The sequence below is a fragment of the Rhinatrema bivittatum genome, chromosome 1 (genome assembly GCF_901001135.1).
Source record: "Rhinatrema bivittatum chromosome 1, aRhiBiv1.1, whole genome shotgun sequence".
Classification (NCBI taxonomy): Eukaryota; Metazoa; Chordata; class Amphibia; order Gymnophiona; family Rhinatrematidae; genus Rhinatrema; species Rhinatrema bivittatum.
In genome coordinates, this window is record NC_042615.1 from 766,096,847 (window position 1) to 766,121,050 (window position 24,204).

The following is a 24,204-nucleotide window of genomic DNA, read 5'->3' on the forward strand; positions in this document are numbered from 1 at the left end:
GAGAGGATCTGGGTGAGAGGAAACTCTGAACCTACAATTACCTGCTCTGCCCTAACCGGGGGTTGGAGATTTTCTTAGCCCCGACGGAGTGGTGGAGATTGATTGGCCGGCTGCCCCGAACCGGAACTGGGGCGGGACTTTAAAAACGCTGCCGAGTCCTATTTTGCCTTGAGAGGATCTGGGTGAGAGGAAACTCTGAACCTACAATTACCTGCTCTGCCCTAACCGGGGGTTGGAGATTTTCTTAGCCCCGACGGAGTGGTGGAGATTGATTGGCCGGCTGCCCCGAACCGGAACTGGGGCGGGACTTTAAAAACGCTGCCGAGTCCTATTTTGCCTTGAGAGGATCTGGGTGAGAGGAAACTCTGAACCTACAATTACCTGCTCTGCCCTAACCGGGGGTTGGAGATTTTCTTAGCCCCGACGGAGTGGTGGAGATTGATTGGCCGGCTGCCCCGAACCGGAACAGGGGCGGGACTTTAAAAACACTGCCGATAGCGGCGCGCAGCCGACGCCAGGCGCGCCGCCAAAGCCGCGCGCGCCTAAGGGGCGCGTGCGGTTACGTCCGGCTTAGCCCGGCTTTGCCTGATTTGCCTGAATTGACTGCGACAAACTGTGAGTTAACTAATCCCTTAATTTTGCTGAGGTTTTCTCCACACAAATACCTCTCCACGAGGTTCTCTACTCTCTTGATTAGTAGTACGAGATCCTATCTGTACCTTGAAGTGACCAGGTTATTTTCAAGGATTAATGCCTCACTCAAAAAGAAAGGCGAAGTTACGCCTAGTATCTAATGTTTCCTCAATTCCTGGACAAAGATCGGTTACAGAATGGATGGAATCTTCCGAAAATGCCCCCGTTGTACAGGTCGCTGTGCAGGGTGATTATGAGCTAAATCCCCTCCACCTGACCTCTGAAATATCTTTGAGTCCGGGGGCTCCCGATAAACCATCTCCTCCTGGCTATGAAGGGTCCTTACCCTCAATGGAACTTGAGGAACCAAAAGAAGTAATTAACTGTACTGGAATAGTTGCTAACCTACAAAAAGGAGAAGAGAGACTGGTTGACCAACAGGTGGAACCTCCCTTATTAGGAAATCATGAAATAAGTCCCGATGGGAAAATTCAACAGGAACCTAGAGACTCTAGTACTCCTAAAATGTCAAATGTAATTAAGGGTGATGTTGTAAAATTAGACCAGGAAAAGTTGCAAATGATGAAACCTACTATTATAACGTTAGAATCACTTTGGAATTATATGGTGAAAATTGATTCCCTCATTGTAAATTTGACAGGAGAAGTTAGACAGACAAACGTTACTGTGAAAGAAAATAGTAATAAGATTCAGGAACAGCAAAAAGAAATTAGTTGCTTAGATAAAAGGTTGAAACATGTTGAAAATGTTCAAGAATGTCAGATTAAAAACGAGATCATTATACAGAGAAAGATTGAAACATTGGAAAACACTGTAAGAGCGTTAAATTTAAGAATAACAAATTTTCCAGTCTCTGAATATCTAAGCCCTATTGAATTGTTTAAAATATATGCCAACAAAATTCTTAACATATCTGAACAAATGTATCCAGTAATAGTACGAGCTTTCTATGTTGGGGGGAAAAAGAGAAAAGAGCAATTAGTGAAACCTGGTGCTGAGAGAGAACAGAAGTTGGAACCATCACTAAATATTTCAGAAATATTACAAAAATCCCAAGATGAATTAGACATTAATGATAGAAGTACTTTATTAATTCAGTTTGCTTTCATAACTGATAAAGATAATGTCCTAAAGCTATTTTTCCGTAATAGAACAAAAGCTTTTTACGGACAGAAAGTTTGGATTTTTCCAGACTTGGAAAAAAACACACAACTGCGAAGGAAAAAGTTTTTAGGTTTCTAAAAAGAGGTGGAGGAAAAAGGAGGTTTCTTTTTCCTAAAATACCCTTGTAGGTGTGCAATTAAACTAGGGGGGAAGGATTATTCCTTCTTAGATCCAGATCAGTTAAAAAACTTCTTGGGAAATAAAATAGGGAAATAAGAGTATAGTGAGATTCCAAGTACTATATTCTCTTGTGTATGTTTTCTTTTGAATTTGGCTCATTTATTCTAATTGTAGAGATCTCAACAAATTTTTCCTATAGTTAGAAGTACATTTACGAATGTTGTATTGATATAATTATGTTATATTTCTTTCTTTTTGTTTACCTGATGTAAATGACTTATATTTCTTATCTGCAAGATATTTAGATATTCTTGTATATATGTGAAAAATTTATAAATAAATAATTTAAAAAAAAAAAAAAAAAAAATTAAACCATCTGCACATCCCTCGGACCCACTTCCTACTAATTTACTCACCGCCATCCGAAGCACCGTCGCAAAACCCATTGCGGAAATCATTAATACCTCCTTAGCCCTAGGCACAGTTCCTAATCAGCTAAAACTAGCAATCCTCAAACCACTACTGAAAAAACCAACTGCTTCACCCACGGACCCAGCCAACTTCAGACCCATTGCAAACCTGCCCCTGATCTCCAAACTGATGGAAAAAGCTGTAAATAAACAACTTTCTGAATACCTCGAGGAGCACAACATTCTTTCCCCTGCACAATACGGTTTTCGTAAATCTCTAAGCACAGAGTCCCTTTTGCTTTCTCTCACGGATACAGTTCTTTTGAACCTGGAGAAAAAACAGTCATTCTTACTAGTTCTGCTAGACTTATCCTCAGCGTTCGACACGGTAAATCACTCACAACTCCTAGACCAACTATCAAACATAGGAATCAAAGGCACAGCTCTAAGTTGGTTCAAGTCGTTCCTATCAAACAGGTATTATAAGGTCAGAATTAAGGAATCTGACCCCATCCTAAGGCGTACCACAAGGTTCATCCCTCTCTCCCACCTTGTTCAACATTTACCTCCTCCCCCTCTGCCATCTGCTATCACAACTCAAGCTTACTCATTACCTCTATGCAGACGACATCCAGATCCTCATCCCCATCACAGAATCAATTCAAAAAACCTTCACCTTCTGGGAGAATTGTCTTCAACCAATTAAACAACTACTTTCCAACCTGAACCTGATTCTAAACTCCAGCAAAACAGAGATGCTACTTATTTCTCACAACCCAAACACCCACCCACCTAGCCCTGCACAATCCACACCAAGCCTTGCACAATCCACATCTTTGAACAAGGATCTCTCTGCAGATGTCAGAAATCTAGGAGCATGGCTTGACAACCAACTTAACCTAAAAAAATTCATAAACACAACCACTAAGGACTGCTTCTTTAAACTACAAGTCCTAAAAAAGCTAAAACCACTCCTTCACTTCAATGACTTTCGCCTCGTTCTACAATCCATTATTTTTTCTAAACTCGATTACTGCAACTCAATCCTACTTGGCCTCCCCTACAGATGGTACAAAACACCGCAGCCAGAATCCTAACTAACACTAATAGAAGAGACCATATCACCCCCATCTTGAGCAATCTCCACTGGCTACCCATCAAACAGAGAATCCTATATAAAACCTTAACCATCATTCATAAAGCAATTCATAACGTCGCACCTATATCACTACAAACCCAACTTCGTCCACACCTATCCTCCAGACCCATCAGAAGCGCCTACAAAGGCACATTAGTCGCAGCTCCAGCCAAATCAACACTAAGAAAAAGAGCACTCTCAACTGCGGGACCACACCAATGGAATGCACTCCCACCAGACCTACGCCTCGAACCCAGTCTACCAGAGTTCAAAAAAAAGTTAAAAACCTGGCTCTTCAGGCAAGCTTTCCAATTCCCAGAGTGTAACTAGGCACCTCCTCCTGACATTCAGATCCATTCATTGCAGCGTATCACTAACAACATGGACACTTAATTATTATACTTTCTTATTCACAATTTGTACTTAACAGTCATTAATCACATACTATATAACTGTATACTTGTATATTGTATGGTGGCTTGGTTGTTGCTACTAAAGTTCATTGTAAAAAGTTGAACACACGTACTGTTGCAAAACATGAATAATGTCAAATGTTAAATGTTATTGTTACTTTTCAATGTTCCTTGTAATAAGCCCAGGTCGGACCGCCCCAACCAGGGTAACTTATTGTTTATTGTAAACCGGATTGATTTGTATTGTATACAGGAATTCCGGTATATAAAAATAAATAAATAAATAAATAAATAATGAACTGCAGCTGTAACAGACAAATGTTTCTTCTTGCTCCAATGACTGAAATTTCAGCACTTCACTAGTAATTTATTCATTTGCTTACTTGGTCTTCCTAATGTCTAACCTCGGTCTCCCCTGCTTTAATTTAAGCATGTAAACGTCTTGGCTTTCTCTCAGATGAATTGGAGATCTGATTACCTTCCTCCACTGTAAGACCCTTATTTATGGATTTGAAGGGTACATTCAAGTCATCTCTCAGTCTTTTCTCTCTTCCAAGCTAAACAAAGCCAACTTCAGTTTTGTTTTTAAAGAGCTTGTTATCATGTTTGGTCTTCTTTTTTTGTAATTTAATAATTTTATTGATTTTCCATTGTTTAAGGCAGAAAAGAAAACATACAATTTAGCTTGATAAACCTATCAAACCAATGTTCACAAAATAAGGAAAAAAGTTAACATAACTAATACAGTAATTTCACAGACTGTGCTAATTCTATTTCTCTTATTTACTCACTAGCGAAGGGGGACGAGGTAGTTAATCTCTTCTGTTCGACAAAAAACTTTATTTGATCTGGGAGAAAAAAAATAAAAACATCTTGTTCTTTTTTTTTAATTACACATTTGCAGGGAAATCTTAACACAAAAGAATAGCCAAGAGCAAGCACATCCTGACGGTATATCAAAAACTGCTTTCTCCTCTGCTGTGTAGCGAAGGGCAGATCATGTTTGGTCTTCTATCTAGACAAAGGTTGTCCCACTCCAGGCCTGGTTTTCAGGATATCCATGATGAGTATGCAGGCACTGCTTCCATCCCCTCCACATTCGTCGTGGGAATCCTGAAAACCAGGCCTGTTTGTGGCTCTTGAGGACCGGAGTTGGCCACTCCTAGTTTTTCTGAATTGTTCTTACTTTTCTTGTAGTCCCCTGTCACTGCCTCTTGGCTTTTTCTTATATGTCAGCATTCCACTGCTTTTCTTTCAAAACCCATCTGTGTATCTGTCCGCTTTGCCTGGCCTACCCCTGGAATCCCATTGCATGAATTTTTTTGTCTCCTTGGCCTCTGGTGGTCGCTGGGCCTGGCCACACTTTTTGGCTTGGCTTTATGAACTATTTTGCCATGTGTGGAGGCAGCGCAGCACAGACTGCGTCTGCACTATTAAAATTAAAAAAACAAAAACCCCCACACACAAATTTGATAAGTGATCGAAAATCGGATCCCATTTCATACGGGATTTGTTTTTCTTAGGAAACGGAATTACAAGGCTGGATGCACAAAGTGTCAGACCCAGGACTGGCTCGGCCTGCCCTCGGTAACTTAAACCCCAGGGCATCCAGTGCTCTTGTTCCTCGGATTCGTTTTGACTTGGGCTGTGTCTCCTGCAGAGTGCAGCAACGTACCCACTTGTATCTGCAAGAGAGAACTTATAGCTCAGAGTCCCTAAAGAAGAAAAGGCAATTTAGTGACGTTATCACAGCCTTCAGTGTGTGCTGTGAAGCCCTGGCCAAAAGAACAAGGACAGATGCACAGGGTGAGCACATAGAGTCAGGACCTTGTTTCCCTGTGAGAAGTTTGTTTTGATATTTTCACATTTGTAAAAAAGTGAAATGTGCGGGGTTTTCTTGTTTTTTTTTTTCAAATTTTTAGTATTGCCGACATTCTGCATTGATAATTTATACCTTGGTTTCATGAGAACATTCTGGAAGTAGGATGAGAACTAATTTTTGATTGTGAGAGTGCATACACTTTGATTAGATTTATTTATTTTTGGACAAGGTTTCATAGGTGGGTGAAATCATTTTGAAAACATGACCCTTTGTCATTGACTGAAATATGCTTAGCTGGGGGGGGGGTTTTAAAAAAAAGGTTTTGACTTACCGCATTTATTTATTAATTTTTTTAAAGAATCCTCTTTAAACTTTCTTTTAGCAAGCTTGCACCATTCATCGCAAAAAGACGCACGCCAAAAATTCAGCAGCAGTACAGCAAGATAGGTGGAGGTTCGCCAATCAAAATGTGGACTGTCAAGCAGGGGGAAGGGATGGTGAAACTGCTGGATGAGCTTTCTCCTCGCACAGGTAGGACTCGCGGAGAATCTTCAGGCGTCGGCATGCGAACTGTCGATAAACGGAAGCCGGCGCTGAGGCTGGGTCAGCTTGGCAACCCCAGTCTGACTGCGAATTACCTAATCTCTTGATGGGGGGGGGGGGGGGGGGCGGCAGACTCTCTTTTCTGCGTAGGGCACGAGTGCACCCCCTCCCCCCACTTATTCAGCCTTCTCCAGCGTGCTGGCTTTCCATCTGTGTGCTGTACTGCTAGCCGGCAGTCATTGAGCCATTAGAATTGTAGGATGCCTGCCTCCGGGTATAGACCTTCATGGTAGCACTTCTCATTTTTACACAGGTACTGGCCATGTGCAGTGCTGCACAATGGTGATAAGTACTGGGGTAGGTTAAATCCATGCCCCCAGAGAGTTTACAATCTAAATGGGTACTTGAGGCAGAGAAGAGGTGACTTGCCCAGGTTCACAAGGAGTGTTAGTATGAGAATATGGTGGGTTCCCAGCCCACTGCTGTAACCACTAGGCCAGGAGTAGCCAAATCCAGGTCCCAAGAGCCACAGACAGGTCTGGTTTTCAAGGTATCCACAGTGAATATGTGAGAGATTTGCATACAAACTAGAAGGTGAACGTTGAACACAGTGTCTATGACCATTGACGATAAATATACTTATGAAGATTTTGTAAACCGTTGTAATCATTTCTTGGAACGACTGTGTATAAAACACCCAAATAAATAAGTAAATAAAAATATATCTCATGTATATTCATTGTGGATAAACTGAAATCCAGACCCATTTGTGGCTCTTGATAACCGGAGTTGGCCAATCCTCTGCCAAGCTCATGGCTGCACCTTTATTTCTTGTTGGCAGGCTAACCTGTCATAATGGTTTAGGGGTTTGCTGAATTTAAGTGTGACTTCAAACAGCCCGAAGGAGGAGAACACACTTTGAGCATGCAATTGTAGTGTAAAACCGCTCTCTTCCTGTGAAATACAGTAAGGGACGTGGAGCAGTTTTAGTATTGCCCGCATTGTTGCAAAGTCCACGGGTACCTTTTTTTATTTTGAAAATTACAAAGGATTCTGACATTCACATTCACTTTTTCTGCGGGTACTTTGTCTACGGGGAAACACGTGTAAGTGTGAAAATGAAATCTCCAATGCAGTATTTTCTTCCCCAGCTTCAACACACGCACCCCTTCCCCATAACAAACCTCCTAATGCAGCTGAAAGTAGGTGTGGCATGGATGGCCAGCTTCCAGACCCGGGTAAATGAGAAGTGTCCTCCCCATACGTTTCTTGGGCTGCTTTATAGGAAAAGCTGGTGCCGGCTGCGGCGCTGCTCATTCTGTGCTGTGCGGTCTCCACCCAAAGCTCAGAGGACACCGCCCTTGCAGCAGGACCCAGAGATAAGGCCTGATGGCCGGGACTCTGACTGACTTAAATCCCTCAGTTGCTGAAAACTGCCTTCTCGTCTTCCCGCTGCTTCTCTCAAGAAGCTGACTGCAAGGCAAACTAAGTCAGAAGGCCGGGTGCTAATAGGACGATTCATCATTTTCTGTGATGGTGCTGCAGAATTTAGCCCGGGCCACTGAAAACCTCCCGTGATTTACCGCCGCCACTGCCCTGTCTGCCTGCCCACCTCGTGCTGCCAGTTGTGAGCTGGGTGCTTTGTTGCATGCTGGCACTCTGCTTCTGTTCCACTGCTGGTTGCAGGCAGGACCAGTGGAAGTGCATTAGGTAACCTAAGCCAGCCTTCAGTCTTGTGTCCTCCAAACCCTCTGACCTGCCTGTCGGCAGCAGCTCTGGCACAGCATTCGCCTCTCACCCTCTGCCAGATCCTGAATACCCCCCTCTTTTTGTCTCCTGCCCAACAGTGTCCAGCACCCCTTCTCTCTGACCTCTGTCCTGCATCCCCCTTCTCTCTGTCTAGCATCCCCTTCTCTGACTTCCCTTCAGTCCTTGCTGAGCACACCAGCATCGCTTCAGTCTCGTTGCCCCCCTTTATTTTCAGTGCCTGGCATCCTCTGTCTCTCAACCTCTACCAGCCCAGCACCCTTTCTCCACAGCTCCCCAGCTTCCTCTGTCTTCATTCCCCCAAATCTACCCAGCATCTCTTCTCTTCTCTCTTGTGGTGCTGTGCCTTAAAAGGGCTAAGCAGCGCCTGAATGCAATTTTTTTTTTTTTTTTTTTTTTTTTTTAGTGATACCTCAGGTGATCATCTGCAGGCAGAACCAGCCCTGGTTGCAGGCCAGCACCCTGCCCGCCTCCTTGCCGATGACTTTGAATGTAGGCCTGGCCGCCCCATCTTTTTCACACCGCACTGTGCTTTATATGGCGGCTGCATTATTCCCCTTATTTATTTATTTTATTTAATTTCTTTTACTATACCGATACTCAAGACCAGGTCTTATCGTATCGGTTTACAATATAACTGAGGGGAAACCAATTAACATCTAGGTAGAAAGTAAAGTTACATTAAACAGGGAGCGTAAAACATGGGAGATGGAAGACAGGACAGATTTTAAACTAAAACAACTGGAGAGTGATAAATATAATCAAACAAAAAACTATATGTTAAAGATACATAAACAGAGATTTATCCTAGGCGATGATTAACATGGTAAATATACTTTCCCTTCCACTCTTGGGCTAAAGAGGAAAGAGCCACTGGTGCTGTGAGGGAGACAGCAGTAGCAAGTTGGAGGGAAAGTTGGGAGTAAAGTGGGAGAGTAAGAAATGTGGGAAAAGGAGCGAGAAGAAAATATAGGAGATGGGAGGGAGGGAGGGAAGACCGAGAAGGGACAGGAGGAATGATGGGGAAGGGAGGAAAGACAGGAGGAGGAGGATAGGAAAGGGAAAAAGGCTGGTGGGGGGGAGAGGGCGCGTCAGACTGCAGTGTAAGGGTGTGAGACAGGGGAAGATGAATTTGAAAGCAGACGTAGAAGACAAATGCAGAAGCAAAGAAATAAGAGAGGGTGGCACACTACAGAAGCTGGAAAGGTTCTTTTTAATTTTTTGTAAAGGAGCATATTGAAAAGCATTTCTAAGATTTTCACTAGAAATTGCCCCTTGTGTACTTGGTGGTAAATGCACACTTGCTGCAGATGTGCCTGCAGAATCTCTGACTATGCCCCAGACTTTCCTCACTCTGGCTGCAGGAGCGCCCGCCCTGCCCTGTTGAAGCAGAGGCCGCTGGAGAGTTGCCGCTTTTTGGGGGTGATCTTTCGGGCGCCAGCAGAAAGCTGTGCACTTTAAATGGGGCTTTGCTTTAAAAACCCTAGAGAGCTGTGGTGTGTTTGAGGCCGTAGGTTTTCCTCTTAAAAAAAAAATAAATTAGAAAAGGTACAAAGACAGGCAACCAAAATGATAAAGAGGATGGAATGGCTTTTCTACAAGGAAAGGCTGAAGAAGTTAGGGCTCTTCAGCTTGGAGAAGAAACGGCAGAGATGAGATTTTTCAGAGGTTTATAAAATGAATGGAATGAGTAAATGATTTACTCTTTCAAAACATACAAAGAATAGGAGTCTCGCAATGAAGTTACAAGGTGATACATTTAAACTAATAAGAGAAAATATATTTTTACTCAACATATAATTAAGCTCTGGAATTCATTGCCAGAGGATGTGGTGAAAACTGTTAGTGTAGCTGCATTTAAAAAAGGTTTGGAGAGGATTCTGGAGGAAAGGTAGTTTAAGGGATATTGCAGAATCAGCTGCAGCACTGACATTCGGCCTGGAGTAGAGATGACCTGACTATCCTTGAGTATTGTTTAGACTGGAACTGCTGGCAGGGATAGTGAGTAATCCTATCCTGCACGCACACTTGTTGACATTGGACCATAAAGGACGAACAGCTATGGCTGCAAAGTGGGGAGAGCGAGAAACATACTTTCACTTTGCTGGTATGCAAAGTGCTGTGTGTCCTTTGTAGACGTACAAAGTGACTGGGTCCCTTTTGCCTGTGGTGGGCTCTCTCTCTGAGGCAGGCTGATGAAAAGGGTGTTGTGAGTATTGGCCGAAATATTGTGCACGGATACAGATGAATATGCTTAGCAATAATGCTTAAGAACTGTACATGCTTAGAACTGTATATACTTTAGTTCTTAGAACTGTATATGTTTAGAATTGTATATTTTAGTACTTAGAACTGTATACCTTTAATACTTAGAATTATTAAGATTGTATATCAATAAACATATTATTTTACTTTTACCTTATTCTCGCCTACCTGATTCCTTACAGTAGTGTATTTGGATTTTCAGAAGTCGTTTGACAAAGTCCCTCATGAGAGGCTTCTAAGAAAACTAAAAAGTCATGGGATAGGTGGCGATGTAACCAGATTACAAACTGGTTAAAAGACAAGAAACAGAGTAGGATTAAAAGGACAATTTTCTCAGTGGAAAAGGGTAAACAGTGCAGTGCCTCAGGGATCTGTACTTGGACCGGTGCTTTTCAATATATTTATAAATGATCTGGAAAGGAATACGATGAGTGAGGTTATCAAATTTTATTTATTTTTTATTTATTAGGCTTTTATATACACTGGAATTTGTTGCCAGAGGATGTGGTTAATGCAGTTAGTGTAGCTGGGTTTAAAAAAGGTTTGGATAAGTTCTTGGAGGAGAAGTCCATTAACTGCTATTCATCAAGTTGACTTAGGGAATAGGCACTGCTATTAATTGCATCAGTAGCATGGGATCTTCTTAGTGTTTGGGTAATTGCCAGGTTCTTGTGGCCTGGTTTGGCCTCTGTTGGAAACAGGATGCTGGGCTTGATGGACCCTTGGTCTGACCCAGTATGGCAATTTCTTATGTTCTTAAGGAGGGAGTTGCAGAAATTCATTTCTTATCCCTGGGATATGTAGGTTGGAATCTGTTTACCCCTTGGGATCCTGCCAGGTACTTGTGACCTAGATTGGCCACTGTTGGACACAGGATACTGGGCTTGATGGACCCTTGGTCTGACCCAGTATGGCAAGTCTTAAGTATTTTTGTTCTTAAAAGGCAACAAACTCCGATGGGCCCTATGCATAAAGCAGGGTCATTTTCAGAAGCACTTAAGACGCGCAGAATGGTTTGAATTGATTCTTTGAAATAGCCCCAGCGTGTACCTGTGTAAATACCGCGTTGCACATACTTTTTTACATGCAGGCTGAATAGGTGTTTAGGAGGGGATGAGAGGATGAGGATTTACACACCTGCTTTTGATTTTTTTGAACATTGGCGAGTAAATCCCCCATGAGGAGGAGTGACTGCATGCGGGGGTTTTGGCACAAAGCTACAAATTTTCCACTGTGCAGTTACATGCGTGCATTGACTTCGATCATTCTGGCTGAAGTCTGCAGGTGAAATGTTACCTGCAGGTGAGCTGTTTGGAAATCGCCTTCTCCAGGTGCTAGCAGTATAGAAATCCCAGGCGGAAAAGGATCTCATGTAGCCAAGTAAAGCAGTTTTGTGGGACCCTCATGTTTCTCTGCCCTGCCAGGTCCAGTGGACTCCTCACCAGTGCCCTCCCTGAACCAGGCTCTTGGTGGTTTTCTTTCAGGCTTGTTTTCTGTGTTTTGCTTTTTTTTTTTTAGCAAGGACATAGCTGATTTTAGAATTATGCGATTTAAAGCGGTTATTTAACTTTTGTGCCGTAAAAATGTATCTCTTTTTTTTTTTTTTTAGCATTGACATGATCTTTTTCCTCTCTATGCTTACTTTTGCTATTTTGGCTACCCAGCTTCGTTGTTAACTAGCCCCGATTTGCAGAACCCGGGGTTTTCCTCGCATGGCTTTACTTGCCTTCCTGCATTACCGTGAGCGATTCCGTCCTGGGTTTTCTTTGACCTGCTTCTTGCATCTCTTGTATCCTCCTGTTCAGCTGGCAGGTATGTGAAACTGTGTGGGCCTGAGTTGAGGCGTGTCGAGCTGCATGGAGAGATAAGGCAGGGAGGGCTCATCTGGCGAGCAGGCTGTAAAAGGATACTCTGCGTTTGTGAGCCATGCTACCCTGGGAGGGATAGATAACACTCCGCAAACCGTTGTTGGAAAATGGAGCTCTCTGAAAGCGGTTTCTTGTTGGCATCACGCAGCACCGCTTTGCTCCACGCTTTGACTCTTGAGTGCTATGGCATTCAGTGGTAATGTGGCTGAAAACCCTCAGTTTGTTTCAGGTGACAGGGGTGGGGGGGGGGGTGTATAATTAGCACTTTCAGTTTGTGCTCTTCTGCTTACAACCTCCTTCCTTTTATTAGCAAGTGGAAAGAGAAGTGTACGGTTTATGGACTGCATACTTTCTAAAGCATTGCTTGGTGCATAGTCAGGATGATCCTATAACTCCATGACGGCGGGACCAGCTGAGCTAGCCCTGGGCTATGCAGTCCTGCTTTTCTTAGGGCACTCTGACATCTCCTTGCATGCAGGGGGGGGGGGGGGGGGGGTAAAGCCAGGATAGGCTCAGCTTGTCCCTAAGGATATGGAGCTGGAGAACACTGTATCAAGCAGAAGGATTTACTGCAAGATCATCAAACATTCTCCCCCCCCCCCCCCCCCCCCCCAAAGCCCTGGAGCAGCCGCATTGTGAATTTAAGTCGCACTCGCTGAATCCTTTTGCTCCATGTTTGCTGTGTGAACGAGGCAGGTACTGTTCACCGACCATGGCTGGTCAATATTTAAAATAATATCCATGCTTTTATCAATTAAAAAATGTTATTGCTTGGTCATTAAAAAAAAAAAAAGAAATTATTAAAACAGCATAAAAATGTTTTGGGATATTTGCAATTCCGACATTTATTTTAGTTTGAAATTAACTGATGAACAAATAACGGAGCTTAAATTTGCTGCGGAAATGGAACAAACAGCAGAGGGGGAAAACTCTGTATCCCAGTGGTATGGGTTTTATAGAAATCATATGAACTACAGTGGGTTAAGCAACCTGGCAGAGTACTGGAGCAGTGAAATGAAAGTGTCTTTTTACATCTGACCAGATCCGTGTTTTGTTTCTAACTCTAGTGATACGTTACAAAGAGATGCAGTATAAGATATTGCATCAGTGCCAAGCGGACAGACTGTGCTTGGTTAAGATGGGAATGGTGGACATGGACACTTGCCATAAGTGAAAAAAGGTTACTCATGTATCCTTTTTCTCACGTTATAAAAATTACACCTTTTTAGCAGGAAGCGATACTGTGCTTGGCTAAGTGCACAAAAATTAACCTGCCCTTCCAGGCGGATGTTCTCCTGTTGGGGACATGACGGCTTTAGATAATCTAGCACCTGATGTTGCGATAGGCTTATTACTGTCACGTAAATGTATTCTGAGAGAGTGGATCCGGGAGAGCTCGCCCTCTTTTGCAATGTGGCGAGAACATATGGCTACCCTTATGCAAAAGGAAAACTTTTGATGTGCGTCTCTTGGCCAGAAAGGGAATGTTTTTATGAACTTATTGCCTGCAGACGAGCAAAGCAAATTGCAAAATGTGGGGTACTCTCCAGGGTGGAAGAAGAGCGGCTCTAGAGGAGAATTACATTACTTCTCATGTCCCACTCGCCTCAAAGATGCGTGAATGCTGCTGGGGGGCTTTAGGCTATGAGGGGGACCATTTTTAGTTTTTGTTTGGGGGGGTGCGGGGAGGATAACTTCTATAAAATGACATGGGGAATATGACGCTCACTATTCTCATTGTTGTAGCTTTAATATGTTGCATTGATATTTGATTTGTTATATTTAATGTATGCTGCTGGTTTAGATTTATCGTGTCAGAATAAACAGATTTTGGAAAAAAAAAAATTATTACAGCAAAAAAGAAACCGAGAGACGCTGCTACCTCCCATAGAACGTCTTGGATTGCTTCTTGGAGTGTATGGTGATGTCATTTGTGACAACATAGTAAATGTTGACCAATCAAAGTCAGGGGATATGCGTCTGTCTGTGCCTATTGCTAGCTCGGCTGCTCTCAGGTCCATGGGACTTGCTTAAGACATTTTAAAAATGATGATTTAAAAATGTAGGGGGCAGTGTTCAAAGGCATTTTACTTGGGTAAAAATCCCCATGTATCTGGATAGAATGTGGATTTGGTAAAGAGCCCTGTCAGAGCGGCTAAATGTCCCTGCGCCGTCTCACAATATCCATTCTTTTAGCTGCATTTAGAGGGAGCATTTGCTTACATTGTATTTTCAAATCCACGCGTGTGGTTTTTTTTTTTTTCTTTTAATTTTTAGAGAAATTTCACCTACCCAAAAAGGTATAAAAGGCAGCGGCTACTTTATACCTGAGACAATTTTCCAAAAGGAAAGTCTGCTTGGGCTTTGCAGCGTAGATGTGAAGCTTGGAAAATTGCCCTTAAAGTGTTGAGTTCCTGCATGAGGGTCTATCGCTGCGCTTTACTTGAAAGAGTACCCAGTACTCCGTTTTTTGTTTTTGTGTTGTTGTTTTTTTTAACTAAGACCAACAGAAACCTGGACTTAGGATGGTTGGGAACATCCCTTACATTCATCAGATTCAGACTCGACTTAGACCTGAAAGTGACGAACCTTCCAGATGCATGAAAAAATGCAGGCCTTTAGCAAATAACTAAATTGACAGCAAGGAAAGGAAATCGCGTGTGAAATTCAAGCAGGACAGCCAGGATGATCTCCCGGTTGCCGAGAAGTCCGTGCGGTACTGTGGTCTGACTGCTATTTCTGATACTCGGGGAGGGCCTGATGCACTAAAGGCCGGTCTCCCATTCTCTGTCAGCGAAAAGGCTTAGTGAATCGGCCTCACTATATATTCTTGTGCTTCGGTCTCTGTTTGGCCAGTTAGAGCATCAGTAGTTTTTGCCTTTTTACCTTATTCTGTTGCAAATTCCTTGAACCTTAGGGCCTCTCCGATGGTTTTTTAGAGGCTCCTCTGTTTCTGTTAGTGCTGCCTGAAGTTTCCTTCCTTACTCCTCTCCAGATCCTACGTTTGTCGGATATCTGTAATGCCCAGCCACTCTTATTGACAGGACAAGCACTGCAGGCTCTTGCTGCAGATTTGCCACAGAGCTGATTCCAATGTTTCCTTCGGCTGCCATCGGATGTGCCCAGTCCCCCTCCTGGAGGCCCAGCTGACCAGTTTGGTTTTCAGGAGATCCATAATGAATATGCATATGAGAGATTTGTGTTCTTTGGATGTCCGATCTCATGCCAGATCCGTTGTGGTAATCCTGAAAGTCCAACTGGCTAGGTGCGCCTCCAGCAGAGGGTTGGGAAGCCCTGTCATAAAGCAGGGCCTGCCTGAATATTCGTTCCCCCTTCTGCATGGATTGTACGCAGCACCTCGTGCAAGTATCGGCATTTTGCTTTAACTCCAGGACCACCTCAAGGTGCTCAAGTGTGTGCAGTCACCTGCCGTCTCTTGACGTTCAAACTTCTGTAATAATTTAATAGAGAGCTTTGGATTTTTAGCCCCCCATTTCCATTGATGCTCAAAGGGGCTTACAGCGTTATTAGAATTCAGGTACAATGAGCCCCTTCCCCAAAGAGTTTAGAATCTTAAGTGGATACCAGAGGCAGTGGGAGATGAAATGACTTGCTCAAGGTCGCAAGGAGTGTCAGTGTTCTGGTTAATTGTGTTTGGGTGGATCCTTGGACACTGTGGCAGCTGACCTCGCCCACGGGGGGCAGTCCCGTGAGGGACCATGGTGTCAGGCTACACTCGGATAGACAAACACAGATTTCAATCTTTTATTAAATAGTATATGGAACCACCAGAGGTGGCAGTAGTGAGTAGTGGTTGTAGAGCCCGGCTGGGTGCATCTCTCACTGAACGCTGGAACAGCGGATCCTCTGCAAAGCAGTGCTGTAGTGGAAAGAGACTGAGAGTTATGAGCACATAATAAGATTAACATTCAATGTAGAAATAGGAGAAGCTCCGAGACAGGGAGAGCAGGCCCTCGAGGAGCGAGTACCTGATCCCTTAGAGCAGAGAGACTCGGTATTGTTGTACTCACTTAGCAGTAATAGAGATTCCATTAGATGAGGTCTGGCACCGGAGTGGAGAGCAGGCCCTCGAGCGAGTACCTGATTCCGGCGAAGCAATACTGTGGAGAGAGATGTTTTCTGTACTCACTGATGATAACTGTAAGTTAGTTCTTCCAAGTAAAAGGATAGAGGTAGCAGGCAGCGACACAGGGAACTTGGGCCCTCGAGGAGCGAGTACCAGTTTCCTGATAGCACCTGAAAGAAGCAGAGAGGCCCCCGAGGAGCGGGTACCCCGTTAGAGACCCTGAAGGATAGTAAGAGTTCCAGATAGCGCTGGAGTGGCAGAGTAGCTTAGGAACGGAGAGCGAATTCCATCCGTACGAATGCTGTTGCTAACTCAACGAGCTAGCAAATACTGTAGGCAGATATACCCGGAAGACGTGACATCAGAACAGGGGGATGCCCCTGAGGTTCGTGGCAGAGTAGCTTAGGAACGGAGAGCGAATTCCATCCGTACGAATGCTGTTGCTAACTCAACGAGCTAGCAAATACTGTAGGCAGATATACCCGGAAGACGTGACATCAGAACAGGGGGATACCCCTGAGGTTCGCGCCAATGTAGAGTTAAAGATGAGGGTGGCATGCGCACGCGCGCCCTAGAGGTAACTTGAAGGAGATGGCGGGAGGCAGCATCAAAGCTGGTCCGGGGATGTCGGCGAGAACGGTAAGCAGTGGGAGGAGCTGAGAGTAGCGAGAGGTAGGCGGGACGAAGATATCGAAGACCGGACGCCAACAGTCAGTCGGGGAATAGGAATTGAGCCCTGCCTTCCCTGGTTCTCAGGCCACTCCTCCTTGGAGAAATGTATTGTGTCTATCGTGTTCCAGGGCCGCCTCCTGAGCTACGAACATGTTTGCCTTTTCATCTTAAAATAAGCTGCAATTGCTATATAACTTTTAGCATCTTCACGATACTGCATAAGTAGTAAGAGTGAGGCAGCCTGATGGCTTGAGCTAGAGCTGCACTATTTGTACACAGGAAGCCCAGAGCTGCCTTGCAGAGTCAACTCCTGTTCTTGGGCAAACCAGGTGCCCCGGGCCACTGGCAGCAGTCTCCTGATAACAGAAGAGAGTTGCTGTACTTTCCGAATAGCATATATTTATTTTATTTATTTAAAATCTTTTCTATACCGTCACTAAGTTATATACCATCGCAACGGTTTATATGTAGGCACATATTTAATGTAAGTAAAAGTGTACTATAGTACATTCTAACAGGTGCCGTCAAAGGTTCGGTTACAATATATCATTAGACAAAATAATTTTTAGAGAAGTGGGTGGGAAGGGAAATGTATGGGACAAAACCCTATCCTATAGTGACCTAAATGAAAGCACCATTAGGGAGCCGCTGTGTTTTCCACCTTGTACTGCTGTGCTGCCCCTCTCCCGGGCTGATAGTCACCAGGTACAAGAAGCCCTGTGCTTGCTGGTCAAACAATGAAAGTAGCAGGATCCCACAGAGGAGGCAGTATAAAGTAATTAAGAGGCACTTTTATCCTGATGTGCAATTAAAGCAAGCAAGATTGTTTCCATTCTCAAAACAATTAACCTTGTCAGCTGTGAGAGAACTGCCCCCGGTCCTCCTCCTCCTAAACTGGAAGAGGGAGCTCCTTTATGCTATCAGCTGCCGAATATCAAAAGATTTAGAGCCCTCCATCCCTGCATGCCTGGTATTGATCTTGCCGCAAGATCAAGATTTACTGGCTCTTGAAATCTATACTCTCTCTCTCTCTACTGCTGGCATCAGAAAGGTTTCTTTCGCCTCGTCCCCTGTGGATGTGGTGGGCAGAGCACAGAGCAGTCGCTCTGCTCTTCTGGAGAGGTGTTCTCGCCGGCGTGCCTTCAAGCAGTGCTGCCGTTCTCAGGCCTGTCTAAAAGGGCACCTTGGCTATTGCAGCGACCGCGTGAGTGAAGCGAGGCAGGCCTACTTCCATGGTGGCAGCGTGCGCTAGGGGAATACATCTGATTGCGAGAAGTGGAACAGTGCAGAATCCTAGAAGCCAGACTAGTCCTCGAGGAAACTGCGGCCTCTAGGTGAGGGCTGAAAACCATCTGGGTCCCTCGTTGAGATGTTCTGTGCCAGATAGTTTTGGAAGCTCAAGTCCATCATGTGATTTGGATAAGTTTTCAGTCAATTAAAATCCACATGCCCTATTGCTGAAATATCAATGGAAAGAGCAATTAGATTAGGGGGTCACCTCCAGATTTTTCAGAGGAAAGGCCATATAAAAATTTCAAATCATGGAATGAGCCAGACCAGGGGATTCCCCTCTATCACCCCATCCAGATTTTGATAAACAGGGATATGGGGATAAACAGGGATATGGGGCGATGCAGGGATATGGGGATAAACAGGGATATGGGGCGATGCAGTAAAAAGCGGGCGCTAGTATCGTGCACCCGTTGTCTTAACACGCAGGCAGCCACATTCCTGGGCGCCCGATGCAACATTTAAACGAGAGACCGTATTAAAAAAAAAAAAAAGTGCGCTAAAGGAAAACTGTGCATCCTTAGCCCTCAATAGTTTATTGCAGCGGGTGCCATAGTTCACTTCAGCAATCTAAAACAAAATGTTAGGTGCCCCCTTCTGAGGGCATCTAAATTGTGTGGCCATAAGAAAAGTGGGTTTCTTTTAATCAAGTCAAAATATGCAATTTTCTCCACCAAAGCCGTAAATTAAAGTGTCACAACATTACTAAGGAGGGAGGACCAGCTTATTGCACCACAGAGAATCTATTTTTTTAATGTTTTTCATGAATCCTTGACTGCAAGTTCGCCTCCAGAGCTGGAGTTAAATTTGTCACGTTAAAAAGTGTGCGTTAGGCACCCAGGGCTTTTCTGCACCGGGTGTCATATCTGATGTCCTCATCTGCATACAGTTTACATCTGACAGGCGCTATCGGGTTTGCGTTTGTTTGGGCGTGCGTTTTGGACGCGCTAATCTCCCTTATTGCATCGAGTGCTAGTCTAGCGCGTCCAAAATGTGTGTCCAACCGCACGTAAACTCGTGCACTAGGCTGAGAACATTTTATTGCATCGGCCCCAGGATTAACTGGGCTGGGGAGGAGGTCATGTTTAACCCTTAACCCTTTCACTGATTTGAAATTCTGCGACAGGGGGAAAGCAGAGGGCAGGATTCTCATGTGTGTGAGTAATAATAATTCTGGTCTTGGAAGTTTCCAGCTGTGCCACACTCGTAGGAGCCCTTCTCCTAAGGTGTGGGGACATATTTGTGTGCCTGTGTATGTATAGCACGCCCCCTCCCTCCCTCTCACGCACACATTACTTTCTCTCCCCCTCACATGCCCGCCCACTCTCCCTCCCCTCCTGCTCATTCCTTTCTCGCTCACTCATATAGACACTTTCTTTCTCTCTCACACATTACACCCCTCCCACTCATTCTTTTCCCATTCTCTCTCACGCACACACCCTCCTCCCCACTCATTCCTTTCCTCCATTTTCTCTCGCATACTCCCTCCACTCCCATTCATTCCTTTTCCTTTCCCTCTTACACACACACACTCCCTCCCCTCCCACTCTCTTCTCACTCGCATTGCATATTCCTTTCCCTCTCCTCAGGATCCTCCCCTCATCTTGATTTTCTGCTGGCAATCCTGGCCTCCCTACACATGGCCCTTTCCAAGGCTGTTGTCTGGTGGCCCTTCTATCACTGGCATGGCCTAAGAAACCCTGCCAGCCTTTCTGCTGCAACCGTACTTGAAGGTGGGGGTTAAAAAACAAAACAAACCCCCAAAACCCTCGTATGGGCCAGATCTGACCACTGGAAAAAAGGCTTGGTGGGCTGGAAAACCAAGCTCTGTGGGCTATGATTGTGGGACCCCTGAACTGGATGTTCTCATTCTTCTTGCCCACCATGCTTTATGTTCTAAAACCGACATTTCCAGTGATGACAACTATATGAATCTAGTTAATGCCTTTTGATCCCTGAATCCTCCTACGTTTTGGAGCCGTGGCAGTGATGCAAGCCGCAGCGTACTGTAACGATCCCCAGGCCATGGGAGTGATGCCTAGCATGGAACAGGTGGTATCCTTGGGCTGTACAGCGCTGAAAGATTCCTCTGCTCTTATTGATGTGGTGTACGTGCCAGAAACCCATTATTGTGCAGTTTGGGGACTTTTGCGTATTCTGTGTATTTATTTCTTTTAAAGTATTTCAAGTCCACACTATATTTTTTTTGCAGGAGGTAGCTTACAAAACATTGTTTTTTTTTAGTTTTACAGCAGCCTGTAGAGGTATTGCCTTAGAATGTTGCAGGACTTGACTGTCTGAGTCCCTTCCGACATTTTGTAAATGGATCACTGACGGCATCAGGAAACTAGTGTTGATCTAAAAACCAAAAAACTGGATCTGTGTTCCCTGCTGACCAGCTGAACCCTCACTGCTTTTCTCTGATGCCAAAGCAGAGCACAAAAAGTCGTTAAAATTTTTATTTTTAACCCTGCTAGCCTCATTCAGTCTGCATTTATAAGAGAAATAATATATTTAGACTTTTTAAGAGAGTTGTGCCTTGAAATGCTCCAAGATGTTAAGACCATAAGAAATTGCCATGCCGGGTCAGACCAAGGGTCCATTACGCCCAGCATCCTGTTTCCAACAGAGGCCAAACCAGGCCACAAGAACCTGGCAATTACCCAAACACCAAGAGGATCCCATGCTACTGATGCCAGTAATAGCAGAGGCCATTCCCTAAGTAAACTTGATTAATAGCAATTAATGGACTTCTCCTCCAAGAACTTATCCAAACCTTTTTGAACCCAGCTACACTAACTGCACTAACCACATCCTCTGGCAACAAGTTCTAAAGCTTAATTGTGCGTTGAGTGAAAAAGAATTTTCTCCGATTAGTCTTAAATGTGCTACTTGCTAACTTCATGGAATGCCCCCTAGTCCTTCTATTATCCGAAGTGTAAATAACTGATGTTCATGTCTGCTCCATGCCAGGTGTTATGCTTGCTGGATTCAAGAATTTGTGCAGCAGCTGGCTTTGTGTCTTTCTTTCTGGATAAAAAGTGGTTGAAGGTTAGACTCCATCTGCATATAAATGCATCATGGGAATTCAGTGCACACGTTCTGGGAACCAAACCTATACTAAACCTTCTAGAGTCTGCCAGGCCCGCTTTGTAGTGTTTGCTAGATGCTTTTATACAAGCGATCAGTGCTTATCTGCCAGACTGTCAAACCAGAGGGAGGCGCTTCAGGAAGAGACGGGGGTTAAGATGTCATTTATTTATTGTTTCTTTCCACTAACAGCACCCCACAAATATTATATTGGTTTCCGGTACGTCCACCCGCTGACGGAAGAAGCCATAGAAGAGATGGAGCAAGATGGCATTGAAAGGGCTGTTGCATTCACACAGTATCCCCAGTACAGCTGTTCTACCACAGGTAGGCATGCAGGAGGGGCCTGCCAAAGTCCCCCCCCCCCCCACCTCATCATTCTTGGTATAGAGCAGAAATTAACTACATTCAGGAGAATTTGTTGCACCTAAGAAGTTCTTAGTAAGATGTGTACAGTTCTGTGGAGAAGAGCTCTATATAGAAGAAATGTGATTAAAAATAGTATAATTTGAGAATAAGTGTTACATGAAAGATGGAAGAAATGGTCTCTGCGTAGAAAATATTTGTCCTGGGAAATCTGCTGACTCTTTCATAGGTTTCTGGGTCCTTGATGTAAAAAAACCCCAAATAATTGATGTTCTTTTTAACATTTTTCCTGGATCTTGTGCGCTCAAGAAGTATCATCCAAACCATAACTAGACAGAGCTGTGAATAAGAGAGTTGTGCAATCGTTTGCAACTAAATAGGAAATTTCATCTTTATTTCCTATTTCGTTGCATTTCGGGAAGAAAAAAAAATGAAAGGAGAACCCATGAAATTCCAATCCCCCCAAGACTCTCTCAATGTCTCTGGTGGTCCAGCCCGGGAGCTCAGAGCGAACTCCAGCTCCTGGGGGCCGTCAGCTGCCAGTATTCAAAATGGTGCCGGGGGGGAGGGGGAGCCAGGGAGAGTCTTTCATGGTGGCTTACTCCGCACCAGTCTCAAGCGTTGGTGTGGAATTGGAGGTTCCAAATGGGGTTATAGTCACCACCGATGCAAGCCTCTCTGGATGCAGGGCAGTGTGGCAAGATCAGTTGGCACAGGGCCAGTGGTCAAAACAGGCCTCATGGCCTATCAATAGGTTAGAGAGAAGAGCGGTGCATTTCACGTTCCTTACCTGTCTACCAAGGTGGCGCGGCCATCCAGTACAGATCCTGTTGGACAATGCGACGAGGGTGGCCTACATCAACCATCAAGGCGGGAACCAAGAATCAGGCAATGGCTTAAGAGGTCTGAGAATTGATTCTCTGGGCAGAGCAGCACTTGCCGTGGCTGGCAGTGACTCAAGTTGCCGGAGTGAAAAATATTCAGATGGATTTTCTCAGTTGGAGAAAGTTAGACCCCAGGAAATGAGAGCTATTGGAGGTAGCAATGTGTCTCATTCATTCACAGAAGTGGGGTATCCTGCCCAAAGAGAACACAGTTGCATCGCAGTTTTACAGCTGCTGAACAGAACCTAGTACAGAAGGAATCTGAGCTCTGGTGCTGTCATGGACTCAAGAGATTCTTCTTTGTCTTCCTTCCATGGCCTCTGGTGGATAGTGAAACATCTGGGCAACATGATCCTGGTAGTTCCAGACTACCAGGATCAACCGTGCGTTCTAGATCTGATCAGCATGGCCTTAGATTGCCCCCCTGAGGTTCGAACATCAGTTGACTCTCTTCCACCAGGGCCCAGTATTTTCAGGTCAGGCAGCTCACTTCTATGTCGCGGCCTCACTTCTGAGAGGACTGCAGGTGGCACACTGGGTTATGTACAGTATCAGTGAAAGTTTGTCTCCATCTGCTGGCGGGGAGGCAAAACCCAGGAGTATGGACTGATCTGTGGTACGAACCAATTTTCCTATGTTACTATAAAGATTGCATTAAAGTTCAAAAGACTTCCATAGATAAAAATATGCTTTGCATGTCTCAGCAATTTCTTAACACTTTTTAAAAATGTGGACGTTAAAGGTCAACTGTTCATCAAAAATAAAAACCTAGGTTCCTTACAGTATCTTTAAAACTACCAGCGTTCCATCTAAAAATAAACATATTCTACTAGGACAGAGGGGTCTTAGAAACCACATGGCTTATGCTTTCAACTGGATTTAAAATTAACTTATTTCTATCCATCCAATTATATATATCAGTCAAACGTTTTGGAGCCTTTTCTATCCCTCAAAACAATTGACTTGTTTAAATATATCAACTGGATGTTATCTGCATACATTTTAGATGACACTTTGGTGCAGAATCTAGCTTCAGACCAACCAGGAGCCTTGGTGATGACTAATCACACTTAACTCTGAGTAACATATGTGCTCCTAAGATTCCACAGAACTCTTATGGAAATCAGGAACAGATAAAATTTTAGGCACTGCAGGGTTAAAGAATATGGGTAGATTTTAAAAGAGTGCGCGCGCTACCCGGCGCGTACACGTACACCCAATTTTATAACTTGCACACGCAAGTTATAAAATCAGGGGTCGGCACGCACAAGAGGGTGCCCCTTGCGTGCGCCGAGCCAAGCCGCTTTCCCCATTCCGAAATTGGAGTGGCCTGTGAGGGAACTTCTCGTCCCCCCTAGCCCTGACCTTCCCCCCCCCCCCCCAGCCCTACTCTAACCCCGCCAAAAGTTTTATCATACCTGTGGCGCCTGCTGGCAGCCTGCCAGCACACGATCCTCCAACACAGCGGCAATGGCCGCTGTCGGAGGCCTCTGGCCCCGCCCCTTTAGTAAAGCCCCAGGGCTTTATGCGTGTCCCCGGGCCTTTTTAAAATAGGCCCGGTGCGCGTAAATCCAGCCCTATGATTTTAGGCCAGGGTGTAGGAACAAACCACACAGGGCTTGCAATTAGTCTGGGTGTGGCCAGCGTTAAT

At 44.5% G+C, this 24,204-nt stretch overlaps 1 protein-coding gene across 2 annotated transcripts in view; it reads left to right on the plus strand.

Moving 5' to 3' along the window:
* The window catches only part of FECH (ferrochelatase), a 126,116-nt gene that overhangs the window by 26,075 nt on the left and 75,837 nt on the right, over positions 1-24,204 (plus strand). For both annotated transcript variants that reach the window (XM_029579658.1, XM_029579665.1), the window contains exons 4-5: positions 6,104-6,252; positions 21,496-21,630. In XM_029579658.1, coding sequence (XP_029435518.1) covers positions 6,104-6,252; positions 21,496-21,630 — 284 coding nt within the window. The remainder of the gene's footprint in view (positions 1-6,103; positions 6,253-21,495; positions 21,631-24,204) is intronic.